Here is a 15,315-nt window from a genome sequence, read left to right on the forward strand (position 1 = left end):
GTTTATATTACTCATACGCAACGTGTACTCGCATGCAATTTATTATAACTTTTTCAGCCCTTGCCCATGTGTGTCGTGCCATGCCGTGGAAAAGTTAAAGACTATGGATTTTTGTTATTATATTTATCATTGTCATAATAACTAAAAACTTTATTTAAATGTTCTGCCGCTTTTATTTATACAAGTTCTCATATATAGAATATAGTATATATATTGTTTGTTTCCTTTGTCATATATATATAGTTAATCCTAATGCTTATTAACGCTCAGCTGGCGCCACTCACTTAAATATTAAAAACAACTTCATAATCCATTATAATGCGTTTTCATTTTGTTTGCAACAAAATACCATGATCATCCCTACTCAACGTCATCATGATGATGACCTCTGTGTCATGCTATATACGAGTCGCTTTTGCTTTTATTGTTATTACATATGTCCGATAATAATACTCTCAACTTAATTTATACATTTATGTACATACATAAGTATATATACGTATGTACTCTTTGCACTTAACTGCAATTATTGTTGTTTATTTAAACTTGTAATTTTTTTGTTTCGGTTTCGGTTTCTGTTTCGGTTTGTTTGTTTTTCTGTTCTCTGTTCTCTGTTTGTAGCAACATTCATTTACTCATTAAACATTCATTTAAATGTCGCGACTAATTTTCATGGCGCACATTTATAATTTTTAATTATTAATATTAATATTAATATTTGCGTTTCTCTTTGGGGGAAAAACTGCGCACACACACTTTCACACTCACATTTACATATACAAATACAAATATAGTTGTAGTTGTAGTTGTCGTATTAATTTATTAGTAGCATATACTCGTATTCAGTTTTATTTACAATTTTGATCAGTTAAATGCCCTGCCGGCCATAACATTTAATAGTCGCCCGACCATTAAAGAAGGACACTGGACACTGGACTCTGGACACTCAGTCGGCAGTCGACAGTCCCATGCATTTTTAAATGTGACACATTAAACGACGCTGAGCGCAGCGGAAAGGTGAAGGAAACAGTTCGGATGAATGTTGAGGATATGGGGGAGTACCTGTGGTTATCGACCCGGGTCGCAAAAGGCAAATGAAATGCTTTCAAGCTAAAGTTTTTGGGTGCAACACTTCACTCCAGTGGTCGACTTGGTAAATGGCAAATATCAAATGGCTACTGGCAAATGGCAAACGGCAATCGGCGACTGGAAATGCAAATATTTTGTTGACAGGCAAAGTGACTAGCAGCTTTCTGAGGGGAATTACTGCCGGACACGCTGAAATGGAAGTTTCAGGAACCATGCAAACTGCAAAAGTTCAAATAGTTCAACCAACTTTATGAGACAGTCACAGATAACAGAACCATAACACATATCTTCTCAATTGAAATTCCTGTGAAAACAAATGAGATTCGTTGCGAAAAGGAAGAGCTAACGAAATGGATAATATTGTACTGTAGGGCTAAGGAATTTTGCTAAGGTTCTGGCTCATTTAGGAACATGTTGAAAATATAAAAATGATGTAGAAGTTAATGGTAAAGAAGTTATTAAAAAATGCAAAATTGCCTTAAAGTTAAACTTACTATTTACATGACTTACAAGCTAGACGTTTTATTAAAGAAATAAGCTATATTCAAACGAATGCAAATTCACAAAATCAAATCAATATATACAGCGAAGAAAATTGAAAAACCCTGGAGTATATAACAAGTTATTGCCACAAGCCCGACTACAGAACTAAAAGATTCCCCACGGCTAAGTATCCTTTATAAGTATCCTTTATATACCATGATTTCTCTATATACGTATGTGTATTTAATATGCGAACTCTTTTTCTCTTGAGTTTACGGACATTTGTTGTCTGTATGTCCGTGCCGCTAATGCCTATAGTGCTTTTGTGGTTAAGAGTACTATATACACAGCTCGAGCTCGTAATGGGCGTGGCTTATCCCTAACCTACTTAATTACACACGCAGTTACTTACAACTTAAAGAGTATACCAAAAGCAGTGGAAGCAGCAGCAAATGCTCATCATTAGCATAATTAGCTAACTTGTTTTCTTTTCCTCTTTTAGTTTTTTATTGTTTTTGGTGTTATTATCATGTGGCATGCTTGTGCTTTGCTGCTGCTACAACTGCAGTTGCAACTGATTCTCCCTCTGCGTCTCTGGCTCGAGTTCAGCATTGCATCATTTGTGCGACAGCCAAGCGTCACATCTTGATTGTTCTCCAGTGGGCTGAGCCAACCACTTCCACTTTAGTTACATTCGCTCACTTGGCTGTTGCATTGGCGGTGGCGTTCCAAACTGTGTGTGGCTTTAATTTATCACCGTGCAGTTGTCCCACTTGTATTGGCCTGGCCAGACGTCGCCTCCTTCTCCTCCTGCTCCTTGCCATTATCCGCACAGCAACTGCTGCTGCTGCTGCTGCTGATGTTGCTGCTGTTGCTGCTGCTCGTCCTTTGTGTCTGGGCAATTTGACTTGCCGTTGGTCGCTGGCCTGTTCCCTGGAGCAGCAGGGTGCAGCAGGCCTCCAACAATACAAATGCCGCGACCATTGTGCTAATTACTTTGACTGCCTGCGTGGCCTGTTTGGTGTGGCAGGTCCAGGCAAGGGCGACAGCAGCTGGTGCCGCATTCGTTTGCATGGCTTCGGGTCGCTCGCCTGTTTGTGTGTTGGTGAAATGAGCAAACAGAGAAAGAAAAATTAATGCAGACATGCCATAAATGAGTTACAATTTGTTGGACCTTTACCCACACACACACACACACACACACACACACACACACACACACACACACACACACACACACACACACACACACACACACACACACACACACACACACACACACACACACACACACACACACACACACACACACACACACACACACACACACACACACACACACACACACACACATACACATCAAAACACACACACACAGACTACTTTATACATATATATCCCCCCCAGAGTACTTATTTCTGTTGTGGTTCGAGGTTCAACTCGGCAAAGTTGTTGTTCAAAAATGCATAAACTTTTGTCGACCTATGAAAAATTGCACTACATTTTGCTCCCCTCATCGCAGTGTTGAGTGTGTCCTTCGTTCTTCAGTTTGTTTGATTGCAAGTTCCATGCATGCTGGCAAAAAGGTCAAGTATGCAGTTATCAGACTTGAAAGCCCTCCAACTGCATCTGCAAGTTATTGTGCTTCGACTATTACTCCTGCTTTTATTTTCCCTATTTTTTCTTGATTTGCTCACCATCATCAGTCATCCAATTATTGTGCATTGAAGCTGACGCGAATGCGGTTTACTAAACAGTTTGCTAACTTCAAAATAGAAAACGATGTTGGTTTCACGCTATTTTATTGATGGATATAAATTTTTCTTTTCATTTAACGAAGCAATTCGATGTTATTCAATTCTTGACTTAATGATCTGAGTACGTATTGTTTAGAGGCAATATACACTGCTGGTCTTAGGTTAGACGCACACTTACTTGCGTTAAGTATTGTTTTTAGTTTATTATTTCAGTGAGAATTGAAATGAAATTGATATGCAAAAACATTTGGTACTAAATCATAATTGAAATGTATTCAAATGATTATTCAAGTTTAACAAAATTGTAGTTTTAAAACATTTTTTAAAGCTACTAAAAAAAAGGTGAATTTTTCTTTCAATCAAATAGAAGTAAGCGTCTAAGCGTCTAACCTAAGACCAGCTGTTCGAATTTACTACGTCGTATTTGAATTTTTGTTAAGCAGAGTTCAAATTCACTTTGCGTTACTATTCATAATAATTTTCAGTTAACAAATGCAAGTAGCTGTAAAAAGAATTTAAACTAAAGTTTCATAAAATGTATAAATAGAAATTGACCTAAAAATAAAGCCTCAGTAAAACCTCAGGCACACGTCAAAATTAAATTCGATAGCACTAAGGTCGCTCCCACCCACAATATAATAGGAAACTTACCTTGTAGGACGTGGACGCGTATGCTGGTTATTTCAGTGTTCGATGGATAGCACGAGTATTTGCCGGAATGCAATAAATCCGCATCGTAGATAAGTAGAATTGATTTGGTTTCCTCCGATTTAATGGTCTTAAATTTCAAACGGCCGCCCGAAGTCTCCTCGCTGAGTACCTGCATGGGCGAGTGAGTGTGTGTGTGTGTGTGTGTGTGTATGAGTGTATGTATTATTAACATATTTCGAGGAAAATTTTGCCTTGAAAAAGAATATTTTTTTTTTTATAGCTGGCGGGTGAACTGAGAGGCAGGCTGTGAGGCAGGCAGGCAGCTAAATGCAAAAGCATGTTTTCTCATAATCATAAAAGCTAAAATTAAATACGTTGCGTATACGCAGCGTAAACAAAGCCTGAACACGACTCACGCCTCATTCTCAGCTCCCCACTCCCCACCCCCGCTTCAGCGCGAGCTCGTAAAAGTTGAAAACGTTTATCCAACGGCAATTGGCTGGGCGTTCAGCTTGAGAATGAGTTTCAGTTTGAGTGCCTGCTGTGCGCCTAAAGTCCACAGTGGCCTGTGGGCTGTGCGCTGTGGGCGTGGTCGCTGTGATTTTATACTTTTTTTCCTGTCGAGCGAACAGCTTTTTGTGCGCAAGCAAAACTCAATTATTGCAAGATAATTTGACGCGCACAAAAGTCTTTTAAATTCGCTTTTTCATTTTTTTCTCTTCACTTTTTTTTTTTTACTTAAATTGATTGAACTTGCAGACAATACTCACCTTATCTTGATGGTACCAGAAGATGTGTGTCGGTGGCTCGGGGCTGAATTTGATGATGCATGTAAGATTTATGGTGCTTCCTTTGTCCACATAGAGATCAGGTCCACCCAGGATCGTTGCAGTTGGCACTACAAAAGAGAAAATTTATATATGAAAAAGAGTTGAGAAGTGTGATTACTACTCGTCTCATTATCGTTTGGAAATTTTACAGTGGACGTGACTGTTTCCAATCAGCAAACTGCAAGCACACAACGTGCAGTTTCAAATTTACTAGCACCTGTCCCCAGTTGACTCATCATTGCCCCGTCGTCCCCAAATCTGAGTTGTCCGCAATCTATGTGTGCTGCGGGTCATGTTTTGGCCTCGAGCAAAAATGGTCGTCAAACAGGAGGATGCGTTGCTCTTGCATCTTCTGCCGCAACTGTCTGTCATCTGATGCGCTGCTCTATCATTTCTCTCTCTCTCTCTTTCTCGCCTCTCGCTCATTCTTTGTTGCGGCTGCCACTTATGCAACCTTGCATTGTTCGAGCTCCGGTTGCAAGTTGTGTACGTTGTGCGCCTCAAATCAGTGGCAATGCGAAACGTCAGCAGAATTCACCTCACTCGCTGACTGACTACAAAATGAGCAACGTTCCAGGCAGCTGATTGCAAAGCTCGAACTGAGCTAATGTCTGCGCCTTTGATAATGATCGAATTCATTGATTAGAGATGCCGGAATTGGCTTGAAGCGATCGCTTTACTCTTTATTACCCTTATGTTTCTACATTTTTTCAAATACCTAAACAAAATTAAAACTTTTTCTCATTTTAATTAGCCGTCCAGAAACACTTGTTAAAGCACTTTAATAATTTAACTGGCAAATCGATGAGCAACTTCGGCATGCAACTATTAAATTGCGCGCTGTTCTGCTTTGGCCTCAGCCAAGTCTTGGCTACAGATTTGTGTAATGTTTTGTATTTTTATGCGCCTCAAATCAGTGGCAATGCGAAACGTCAGCAGAATTCACCTCACTCGCTGACTGACTACAAAATGAGCAACGTTCCTGGCAGCTGATTGCGAAGCTCGAACTAAGCTAATGTCTGCGCCTTTGATAACGATCGAATTCATTGATTAGAGATGCCGGAATTGGCTTTAAATCTAACGTTGAAGCGATCGCTTTACTCTTTGTTTACTCTTGTATTTCTACATTTAAATACCTAAACAAAATTAAAACTTTTTCTCATTTTAATTAGCCGCCCAGAAACACTTGTCAAAACACTAATAATTAAACTGGCAGGTCGATAAGCAACTTCAGTTGCTGTTTAAGCGTTCAGCATGCAGCTATTAAGCTGCTCATTGTTTTTCTTAGGCCTCAGCCAAGTCTTGGCTACAGATTTGTGTAATATTGCCGCGTGCAATGGCACACAGCACTTGGGTTGCAACAACAATTTGGTAAGCAACTTTCCACTACTTTCAAATAAATTTCAAAATTACTTCTTTCTTAGATCTTTCATGGCAGTTGCTTGAAGAAGCGAGTGCTGGTCAATATGCAAGTCTATGAGGACTATCTGGTAAAGATACACAACAAATACCGTGACGATGTGGCTTCCGGTGATATTCCAGGTCTAGCAAAAGCAGCCAGAATGCCAGAGATGCTGTGGCATTGGAAACTCGCGCTCTTGGCAGAATATCATGTGAAGCGTTGTCTTCGGAATCTATCAAACTACTGCGTGGCATTGACAAATTTCACAACTCCAGCTGTGAGTTATGGTGTGAGCTGGCTGAATGTGGAGAGAATGCCCGACTACAATCCCAAAATCTACTCTGAGAAGATTACCATGCAAGTGGATCAATGGATGGTTCAGGTCTATAAGTTGGCACATTTCTATGGATATGGAGAAAATTTGGTGGAGATTGGAAATATACTCAACGAACGTAACTTCTTTTTGGGCTGTGCGGCAGGTGAGGATTATGATCGTAGGAACAGTCGCTTTGTGCTCATCTGCTACTACGATGAGCAATACAATTCCCAGAATCCGCTCTACAAACCCGGTCCCTTTGAGGTAACTCAATGTCCTCGAGGTCGCAGTGATAACTATGCACATTTGTGTAAGCCTCATAAGGATGTCGAAGACTAAGGAAGTGAATAAATGAAATGTGCAGCGTATTTCAATTTAATAAAACCGCATAAAACAATTTTTATTTGTGTCGTTTTCGCGTCTAATTAAATGTGACTGCAACTCCAGAAATGAAAACATTTGTGTCACAATATTTTCCATGGAAATTGCTTTGCACTCTGCGAAAAGCGAAAAAATGCGCAGAGCTAAAATGTATATAAAATATAAAATGTAGAATGCAGAATGTAGAATGTAGGAAGTAAAAAGTAACAAGCTGACAAACTTTGCTCGGCAGAAGTATTTTCTAAAGCAATTTGTTTCGTTATGAGCCAGAAAAGCGTTGCCCCGGCCACAAGGCACTCGACTACCGCCTTCCATTTTTGCAAGGCTTGCGAAAAACTGACGCGCAATATGTGCAAAAAATATTAAAAAATAATATGCATGCTTGACAGAGTTGCCTCTCGACTCTCTCGTCTCTCTCGTCTCTCGTCTCCCATCTCGCATCGCCCATCACACAACTTCCTTTGCTTTCAGCTGTCTGCAGTAACGGTAACTGGTTGTTAACGCATGTCAGTTAAATGAACTTAATGGTATGCACTTGAAGCTTCTGCTTCAGCTTCAGCTTCTGCTTTCACTTGACTTCCGCTTAAACTAACCCGCAACTGTCTGAATGGGTCCAAACATGCCGGCAAATTCGTCGTCGCTGGACTGATAAACCCGATCTGCTGCTATATAGAAAGCATCATCGTTGTAATATTGTTGCATCACGTTGCTCGTTTCCTCATCAATGAGATCTGCAGTCGGGGTAAGTGAAACCAAAAATGTGCATATAAAAGAAAGAAAAAGAAGTCAAAGAAATAAATATTACAAAATGAAATAAGAAGTTGAAATTAATTTGGTAAAGTATAATAAATAATAATAGTAAATTTAATAAACATACAATTAAAATATTGTGCATAAAAGCCTCTTGGAAAGTAAACAGTATATTATTGCATCGAATGTAAGCTCTTTAAATTATATTGAGATTCTATACATCAAAAACAATCAGAACACTACACACAAATTTTATTTAAAAGACTAAATGGTCAAAGGAACTTTTTAAATGATATTTAAATTTATCTAAAATTGAAATAGAGATAGAGATAAAAATGTGTCTAGTCCCTAGTTGAATGCAAAATACATTCGACATTCCTTTCACGTCATTGCACCTAACAGATTTTCACGCTCTTGCGGCGTATTAAATGATAAACCAGATTGCGAATAGTTTTCACAGTTTCGCGCACACTTTTCACAGCCAACCGCTGTGTGCAAGGGGATTCCATTTCATTACGGATGTATGCAAAGCATTCGATGTATTCTATCTGCGATATCTGCGGCCACGTTAGCTTTTCTCTGCGTCAATTTTTCACATATTTTTCAAAAGCCGAATAAAATTGTTAAACCCTTCCGCTCCGTTCCGTCCTGTTCCCCTTGGTGTGTGCTATGTTGAGCAACTGATGTCCTGTTATTTTGTACTCACACAGCTGTTGGTGCTGATGTTGTTGTTATTCTTATTATTTTTGTAGATTTTTTCTTGGTTGTTTTTGTTACGAGATTGTCAAGTGTGCATAATTTACACTTTTGCAAATTGCATGAATATGCAAATAATAAAAATTGCGAATACCCATCGTGCATCGTGTTTTTTTCCAACATGTCGAAATATTACGTATACGCTCCCAGCAACAGCAACAGCCGTAGCAGCGGCGTCAGCAGTTGAAATATGCAAAAGCCCAACGGCTAAAGGCTCGTCGGCTCTCTGGTCTCCTCTACTATATATATATTCTATCTGTCTTATATATACTATATATCACATATTTGTATGCAAAGAGTTGTGTGCGTCCCATGACATAGTTTTTGTTTTTTGTTTTTGGCTACAACTCACCCACAATATTTAAGTTGACCGAATAACTGCGCACTGGCTGCGTCGATATTTGGCATTCGTATACGCCAGCATCTCGCTGTTGAGCCCATTTGATTTGCAGTGTCCACTCATCAATATCCCGATGATAGGAGGTCTGAAAACGCTGATCCGTCGTATAGGTGTATGTGCCCACTGTGAGTATGTGCAGATCCCGATGTCGAATCCAGGCCACCTGTCAAGCAAAGAAATACAGTTTACAATATACTCCAAGTATTCACTTAAAACTTTTGTGTGTATTTAAACTCATTCAATTCTGTGGCTTGCAATACATCATTAAGTCGCTTTTGTTGAAATGTATTTGCGGATTTGCTAAGCGCTGATTTGCATTTTGATTACGGTCAGCGACAACTTGTGTCAATTTTGCTGGCCCCAGCCTCAGCCTCAGTCAAATTTATGCAGCTGGCAATCTAAATATTAAATAACTTAAAATTAGTGTGCGCCACGCATGAGAGAGCCGGAAAATGATACTTCCGTGCTCTCTTAAAACTCGACATTCCTTTTCCGCATTGCCCACTACATTTTGTACATTCTTTTTTCCATTTTTTGGTCGAGCAAGGCCTGCCGCTGTTTTTGGCAAGTTTTTGGGGCGCCTTGTTTATGCGGCGGCGGCCAACTGTATAACCAATGCATACATACACATTCGCACATAGATATCCACTCAGACAGAGGGACAGGACAGACAGCCGGGTGTATAGACAGCACAGACACTGCGTCAGAGCTCAGCCAACTGTGCCAGGCATCCATCTGTGCAGTTCCAGTTGCCGTCTGTCTAATTCTGCAATAACAGAGTGGCCAGCAAAGCGAGCTTTGGTTGGGGGGGAAAGGGGGAAAAACTTTTTGCCCGTCAGAGTTTTTGCCGCACTGCCAACATAAATTTACCGTTGGCCAAAAACGAGCCGCCAGTTAACTAGAGAAGCCCCACACACTGGGTATGTGTGTGTAGTTTACTGATTGCGGAAGCGGATTTGGTTATGTGGAAATCTATGACCCTCTGCTTCTGCAACCGTAACACACACACACACACACACAGAGTGTGCCAAGTTCGTCGCTAAATCGCTTAACGTAATCAACGCTGCGCCCAAAAACCAGCGCTAGGCACCTGCAAAGTTTCTCACGATTGCATGCAGGCCGAACACACACACACAGAGAGAGAAGCATGTAATTTAGGGATGCGTGCAAATATTTCCGCAATGGCAAAAGTGTGAACACACTCCGTGTGTGTTAAATCTCATTGAATTTACACTAAAATTGCCGGACTCATGTCCTCTGGCAAACCAGCGGCAGATTGTGCTGCAGTGTGACAAGCTGACAGCTGCCTGGACGGAATTGTCCAATTCCTCGAAATGATGAACTGCTGAACTGGTAAACTGTTGAACTGTTGAATTGTGTTGCGAGGCAACATTTTCAGTATTTGCCAGCACAGCAAAAACTTTGCACAAGTGTTGCAGTTATGGCAACCAATTTAATTGGATTGCTGAAATTCAATATTTTGCCATACAATTGAGTATGAGCGAGCACGAGAATAAGAAAACGAAGACTGGCAAAAACTTGAGGGGCAAAAACGAGATGTTAATTGCCTCACAGAAAAGTGTATTATTCCCCAAACGAGGAGCTCCCCCCCAAAAAAAGAGCAGAGTCTCAGATATTATGTAGGTTTAGTTTCATTCGGCAGTTGGCAGTTGGGGAAATCAAGTGACGCCATAAAAATTATGACAATATCTGGACAGGATACTTGGGCAACATGTGTTGTCGTCCTCACTTCTGTGTGTGTGTGTGCGTGTGTTTGGGTTCATTGTTTCAACGTCACGTATTACATAATAAACTGACAGCAAATTTAATAAGCGGCTGCCATAATAGCCCACACACATAGTCGTACGGATACACAGTTGTGTCGTAGAGCAATATTCCAACTATCTGAAATGGTCGGCATATTGCCAACACTTGTCGCTACATTTTTGTTTATTAAATGTAAATAAAAATAAACATTATTAAAACAGACGCCCACGAGCAAGTCCACAACTTGTCTGGCTCCCTTTCTGCTCTCTCTCACTCTGTATCTTTCTTACTTATTTTGTCAACTTTGGCAAGCTGCTGCGAGATTGCCATCTCATGATTTGTATTTATGCTTATCTACAACTGTATTTATATCTACATTCCTAGATGTAGCTGCCTCCTTACTACGCATGTATATGTAAATGTAAATGTATCTTTTCTGCTCACCGTCTTGTTGCCCAGATGCTTGACTCGGCAGCCCAAATAAGCGGATTTGCCCACAAGCGATGTTATATTCCTTGGCATCGTGAGATCGAAATACGGCTCGTTCCATTTGTGGCCATGCGGATAATGTAATGGTGGCAAATGTGTTGGCTTTGCATCTGCATTATTATGATTGTTATTGTTGTTGTTATTCACTGATTGCCGCTGGTAGCACAATGTCAGCCCTGCAAAGAAACAATTCAAGAAAATAATGAAAAATATATTACATCAAGCGGAATATTTCCATCATCATCAGCAGTAACAACAACAAATGATAAATGAAGACCAAGAAACCATTGCCCATGGCGTCAGCTGAGACAGGAAACAGGAAGTGGCAATGCCCAGCACAACTGCACCTTAATACTCACTAATTGTACTTTAATTATAAGCATGACACAACTGACACTCTGACACATCCAAACCCTTGCCTCTCTTCCTCTCTCTCTCTCCCTTAGCCTGTCTCTTTTTTAGGGTGCTAGTTTCTTGTGGAACTCAAACTAAAATTGCGAAAATGACAAACTCATTGTGCTGCGGGGGCTCAAGTGGCAGCTGCATGTGCCTCGCTGGCTCGTCAAGTGTGCCTCTCATGGAGTGTGCCAGTTCTACACTAATTTCACTGTTGTTGTTTCAGTTTGAGTTTCAGTTACTGTGCACTTCGTTTATGGACCGCTGGCAGGGGCTAATTTTCTAATTACTCGACGCGTCTAGTTTCCCGAATGAAAACGCAATGCGCCCTTTTATGCCGACAGCTCCAAGTGGTCTAATGTTTATACTGTAACAAAAAAAAAACAAAAAATAAAACGACACCACAATAAAATACTGTAAACATAAAATTCCATTTCCGGCCAAAGAACTAAAAAGAAAGAGTTGGCACATAAAAAATATAAAAGAGGGAATAGTCTGCCAAATTGTGAGGCTCATAAAGTTGGTCATGTCAAATTGAGAGGCGTCGCAAAAGGGTAAAACTGACTGAAAGTTTTTTAGAGCTGAAGTAATACGAGCGAGCAACAACAATAGTAATAACACAAGAGAACGAGAAGAACCGACTGAAACAAGCATAACAAACGAACAAATGAACAAAAGTTTTAACAACAAATTTGCTGTTGAACTGCTTTTCAATTGAAAATCCAAAAGTCCACAATTCACCAAAGGAAACAACCATATGGAATTGCATTTTTGCACAAATTTGTGCAGCAACCAATTTTCAGAGTAAATTAAGAAAAACACAAAAACGTCCAAAATGAGAAACAGTGAGAGGTCTATTAAGTGCAGAGAATATCAAGTACTTGTTTACAAAAAAAGTTCAGAGCAGAGCAAAGTCAAGTGTGGAGAAAAACATCACCACAAATTGCAAATGCATTTACGTCTCTAATGCTTTCACATTTAAATTTGAGGTCAGTTTTGCTTTCGACATTTTACTGAAGTCGGTTGCCAATCAAATTTGTGCTGCCGCTCGCCTGCACCAAGAGTTTGTTTACTCAAGCAGCCAAGTGTCGTTTAGCCAACGAGCCTCAGGTAGTAAATTCCATGCAACTTTAAGAGTGGCCTGGCCTGAAGCACTACAAGCTCCTTTGACAGGATTAAAATTTTCCAGGCGAGCCGAGAGCCGAGTGTGGTGTGAGCATGAAAGCGAGCGAGAGAAAGAGAGAGACAGAGAGAGAACGGGTAACGAGCAACGAGCAACGAATGGGCAGGCAAACATTGACTGCAGCGAAGTGAATGCAAATACGAGTTGGCAAGAGCTCTGTTTGGCGTATATGCGTATTGCTTTTATAAAACAGCAAATAACTGGCATTGCACCTACGTAATCAACTCGCCTGCTTTACAAATGGAATGCTCGAAAAGGTCTATTCAAAAGCTTGGCCTTTCTCTCCCTCTCCCCCTCTCTCTCTCTCTCTCGCGCCGCTTGACAGTTGACTTTAAGACGCTTAAAAGTAGACTAGGCAAACACAAATTGCTGTAGTATAGTATATCCGAAGTGGCAAAGGTCAACGCGTCTCTTGATTGACATTAAAGTGGAAGAGCCATAATGTCACACACACGCATAACAATTAAAGCCCACGCTGCGTATGCGTCATATATTTCTATTGTATATGAATAAGATTTCATTGTAGCCATAAATCAATTAAATCTGCTGTCAAACATGCGCCTTGGGAATTAATACAATAGCAGCTCGAATATTACGCATACGACACCGCGCACAACGCTCACAGCCGTTGACATTTATGATTGATTCGGTTTACGGACCATCGATGGCCAGCATTAACAGAATGAGAATCACAACAACAGTAGTCCAACAGGAAATTCAGTGAGCCGGAACCCGAAACTGAACCAGAGTCAGAATCAGAATCAGCAACGAAGTGGAGTGTGAGAAGTCAAGCCGCACTCATTGCTCATTTGCATATGCCACGGCATGTTTGTGCAGCTTGTGGCTTTGGCTTTGGCTGCTGAGCACAGCAGAGCAGAGCAGAGCCGACTGGACTCTCGTCTGGATAATGAATCATTGGCGCATTGCTTGGGGACTCATTTTACGCAAAATTAGCTTTGGCATCCGTTGCAGACGTCTAACGACAAAACAATTCGTACCTTGCACTCTGCACACGATTACAAAAGGTAGCTCGGGGATTAGTTGAGGATGGGGGTTGGGCAAAAGTCAGACTCTTGCCACAACTATGAGCTCAGCACTTAGTCGCTCTGTCTGCTTGCAACAATAGCTGTCATTACAAATGGGTGGGTGCGTGTGTGTGTGGGTGTGTGTCTGTTTAATGGTCTTCAATATTTAAAAAGCAAACTCAAAGCGACCACAAGAGTGAATAGCAACAGAAAAAAAAGGAATGCAAACGCAGCAAGTGAATGCAAATAACCTGGGGCAATTTTATATTAATTACAACACATTTAAAATACCCTTTAGTAAATATTTGATGGCCACCAATTGCGTGCATTTAAAAATAATAATAGTAGTTCTCAAACTAGGCCAAAGCAATCTCCAGCAAATTTATCTGCAAATTAATATGAAAACTGATGCCGAGCTGTCAGTGGAGATTGTGCAAAATTGTTAGGTAAATTTCGAATATAAACGAGCAAAAAAAGAGAGAGAGAAAAATAGAGCACTGAGAAATGAATTTCAGTTAAGTGTAGCGTGAAATAAAAAAAAATGAAAGAGAAGAGCAAAATGGAAAGTGGCGACTGAAGAGTGAAGAGTGTGTGGCGAACGTTTTCAGCTGCTCTCATGGAAAATGTTACCACAATTAAAGATAAGTATCAAAGTGCATAATAATCAAAAGGCAGCCAGGCGAGCGACGAGGCCAATGAGTAACTCTTAGTGGCAGCAGCAGGAGCAGGAAGGAGCCAGCAAGGAGCGCTGGCAGACAGTGTCTAGGTTGCTGGGCGTGGCACAATGTAAACACTGTGCTTTTGCTTTTACCTTCTCCGTTACCGTTGCCGTTGCCGTTGCCTTGTCAAAATGATTGTCTTACATGCATTACACACGTTGCTGTGGGCCACGGGCGCACCTGACGTATGCGCAACTTTTTAAACCTGCTCTTTGCTTGTTACTTTTGTTGCACATCGTTTTTCATAGACAGCAACAGCAACAACAACTACGACAACGACAACATGACCAGTTATTTCTGTGCCCATTTTCACTGCAATTTATGCACACTGGAGGCCAGAGAAATGTGAGGGAAAGAGGAGAAAGTAAAGCGCCAACAAAAGCGTAGACCAAATCCATGCCAGGCCTGCCCTCTTTTGGTCATTGCCTGTTAACACACCCAATGGGAGTTATTAATGTTTGTGGGGCTTTATTTACGGCCTGCAGGCAGGCATGGCTCTCGGCCCACGGCATTGGCATCGCCATCGGCATCGAGGCGATTTTTTACGAGTCCCGACGGCAACAGGAGTCGCTGACAGGACGGCACAGCCAAAGAGCGCTCCTGTGGGCCCCACGCAGTTGATTTAAATTTGGCGTAGTTAATTTTTAACCCAATTTTCAGCATTTTATTTATGTGAAACGCCCATTTAATGTTGCACATTTTTATTGCCCACTGGCATATCAACTGCTTCAAGTGGACACGAACTTAAAGCGTTGCCTTGCCCCCATACAAAGTTCAGCAAATTAAATTCTGTAATTAATCCCAACTACACTTAACCTTTTCAAATGCTGCGTCATTCATTTTTGGGGCACAGCTTGTGGGTTATGCGCATTAAGATATTAAAAAGCATAATGCCTTGGCCTCTGTTACTCGTATTTGTTT

General features: G+C 40.8%; 2 protein-coding genes across 5 annotated transcripts in view; one reads left to right on the top strand and one right to left on the bottom strand.

The window, feature by feature from the left end:
* Positions 1–167: 167 nt before the first annotated feature.
* LOC117568424 (zwei Ig domain protein zig-8) overlaps positions 168–15,315 on the bottom strand; it is a 42,418-nt gene continuing 27,270 nt past the window's right edge. For 2 of the 4 annotated variants that reach the window (XM_052006018.1, XM_052006017.1), the window contains exons 3-8: positions 11,027–11,247; positions 8,768–8,978; positions 7,503–7,640; positions 4,751–4,878; positions 3,981–4,149; positions 168–2,663 (exon numbers count right to left, since the gene is read on the bottom strand). In XM_052006018.1, coding sequence (XP_051861978.1) covers positions 2,326–2,663; positions 3,981–4,149; positions 4,751–4,878; positions 7,503–7,640; positions 8,768–8,978; positions 11,027–11,247 — 1,205 coding nt within the window. In that variant the 3' untranslated portion in view covers positions 168–2,325. Of the gene's footprint in view, positions 2,664–3,980; positions 4,150–4,750; positions 4,879–7,235; positions 7,641–8,767; positions 8,979–11,026; positions 11,248–15,315 lie in introns of those variants that run through there. The other 2 variants (XM_034249074.2, XM_034249080.2) reach the window with 2 other exon arrangements.
* On the top strand, positions 5,991–6,931 carry LOC117570855 (uncharacterized). Its single transcript, XM_034252734.2, has 2 exons — positions 5,991–6,181; positions 6,235–6,931. The coding sequence occupies exons 1-2, from the start codon at positions 6,065–6,067 to the stop codon at positions 6,865–6,867; spliced, it is 750 nt and encodes a 249-aa protein (XP_034108625.1). The 5' UTR covers positions 5,991–6,064; the 3' UTR covers positions 6,868–6,931.

Source organism: Drosophila albomicans, chromosome 3 (genome assembly GCF_009650485.2).
Source record: "Drosophila albomicans strain 15112-1751.03 chromosome 3, ASM965048v2, whole genome shotgun sequence".
NCBI lineage: Eukaryota > Metazoa > Arthropoda > Insecta > Diptera > Drosophilidae > Drosophila > Drosophila albomicans.

Bases quoted from the DNA above. Each gene is read 5' to 3' on its own strand.
- LOC117570855 (XM_034252734.2), top strand. From the start codon at position 6,065: ATGCAGCTATTAAGCTGCTCATTGTTTTTCTTAGGCCTCAGCCAAGTC. The intron at 6,182-6,234 runs GTAAGCAACTTT...CTTCTTTCTTAG, and splicing joins TGGGTTGCAACAACAATTTG to ATCTTTCATGGCAGTTGCTT.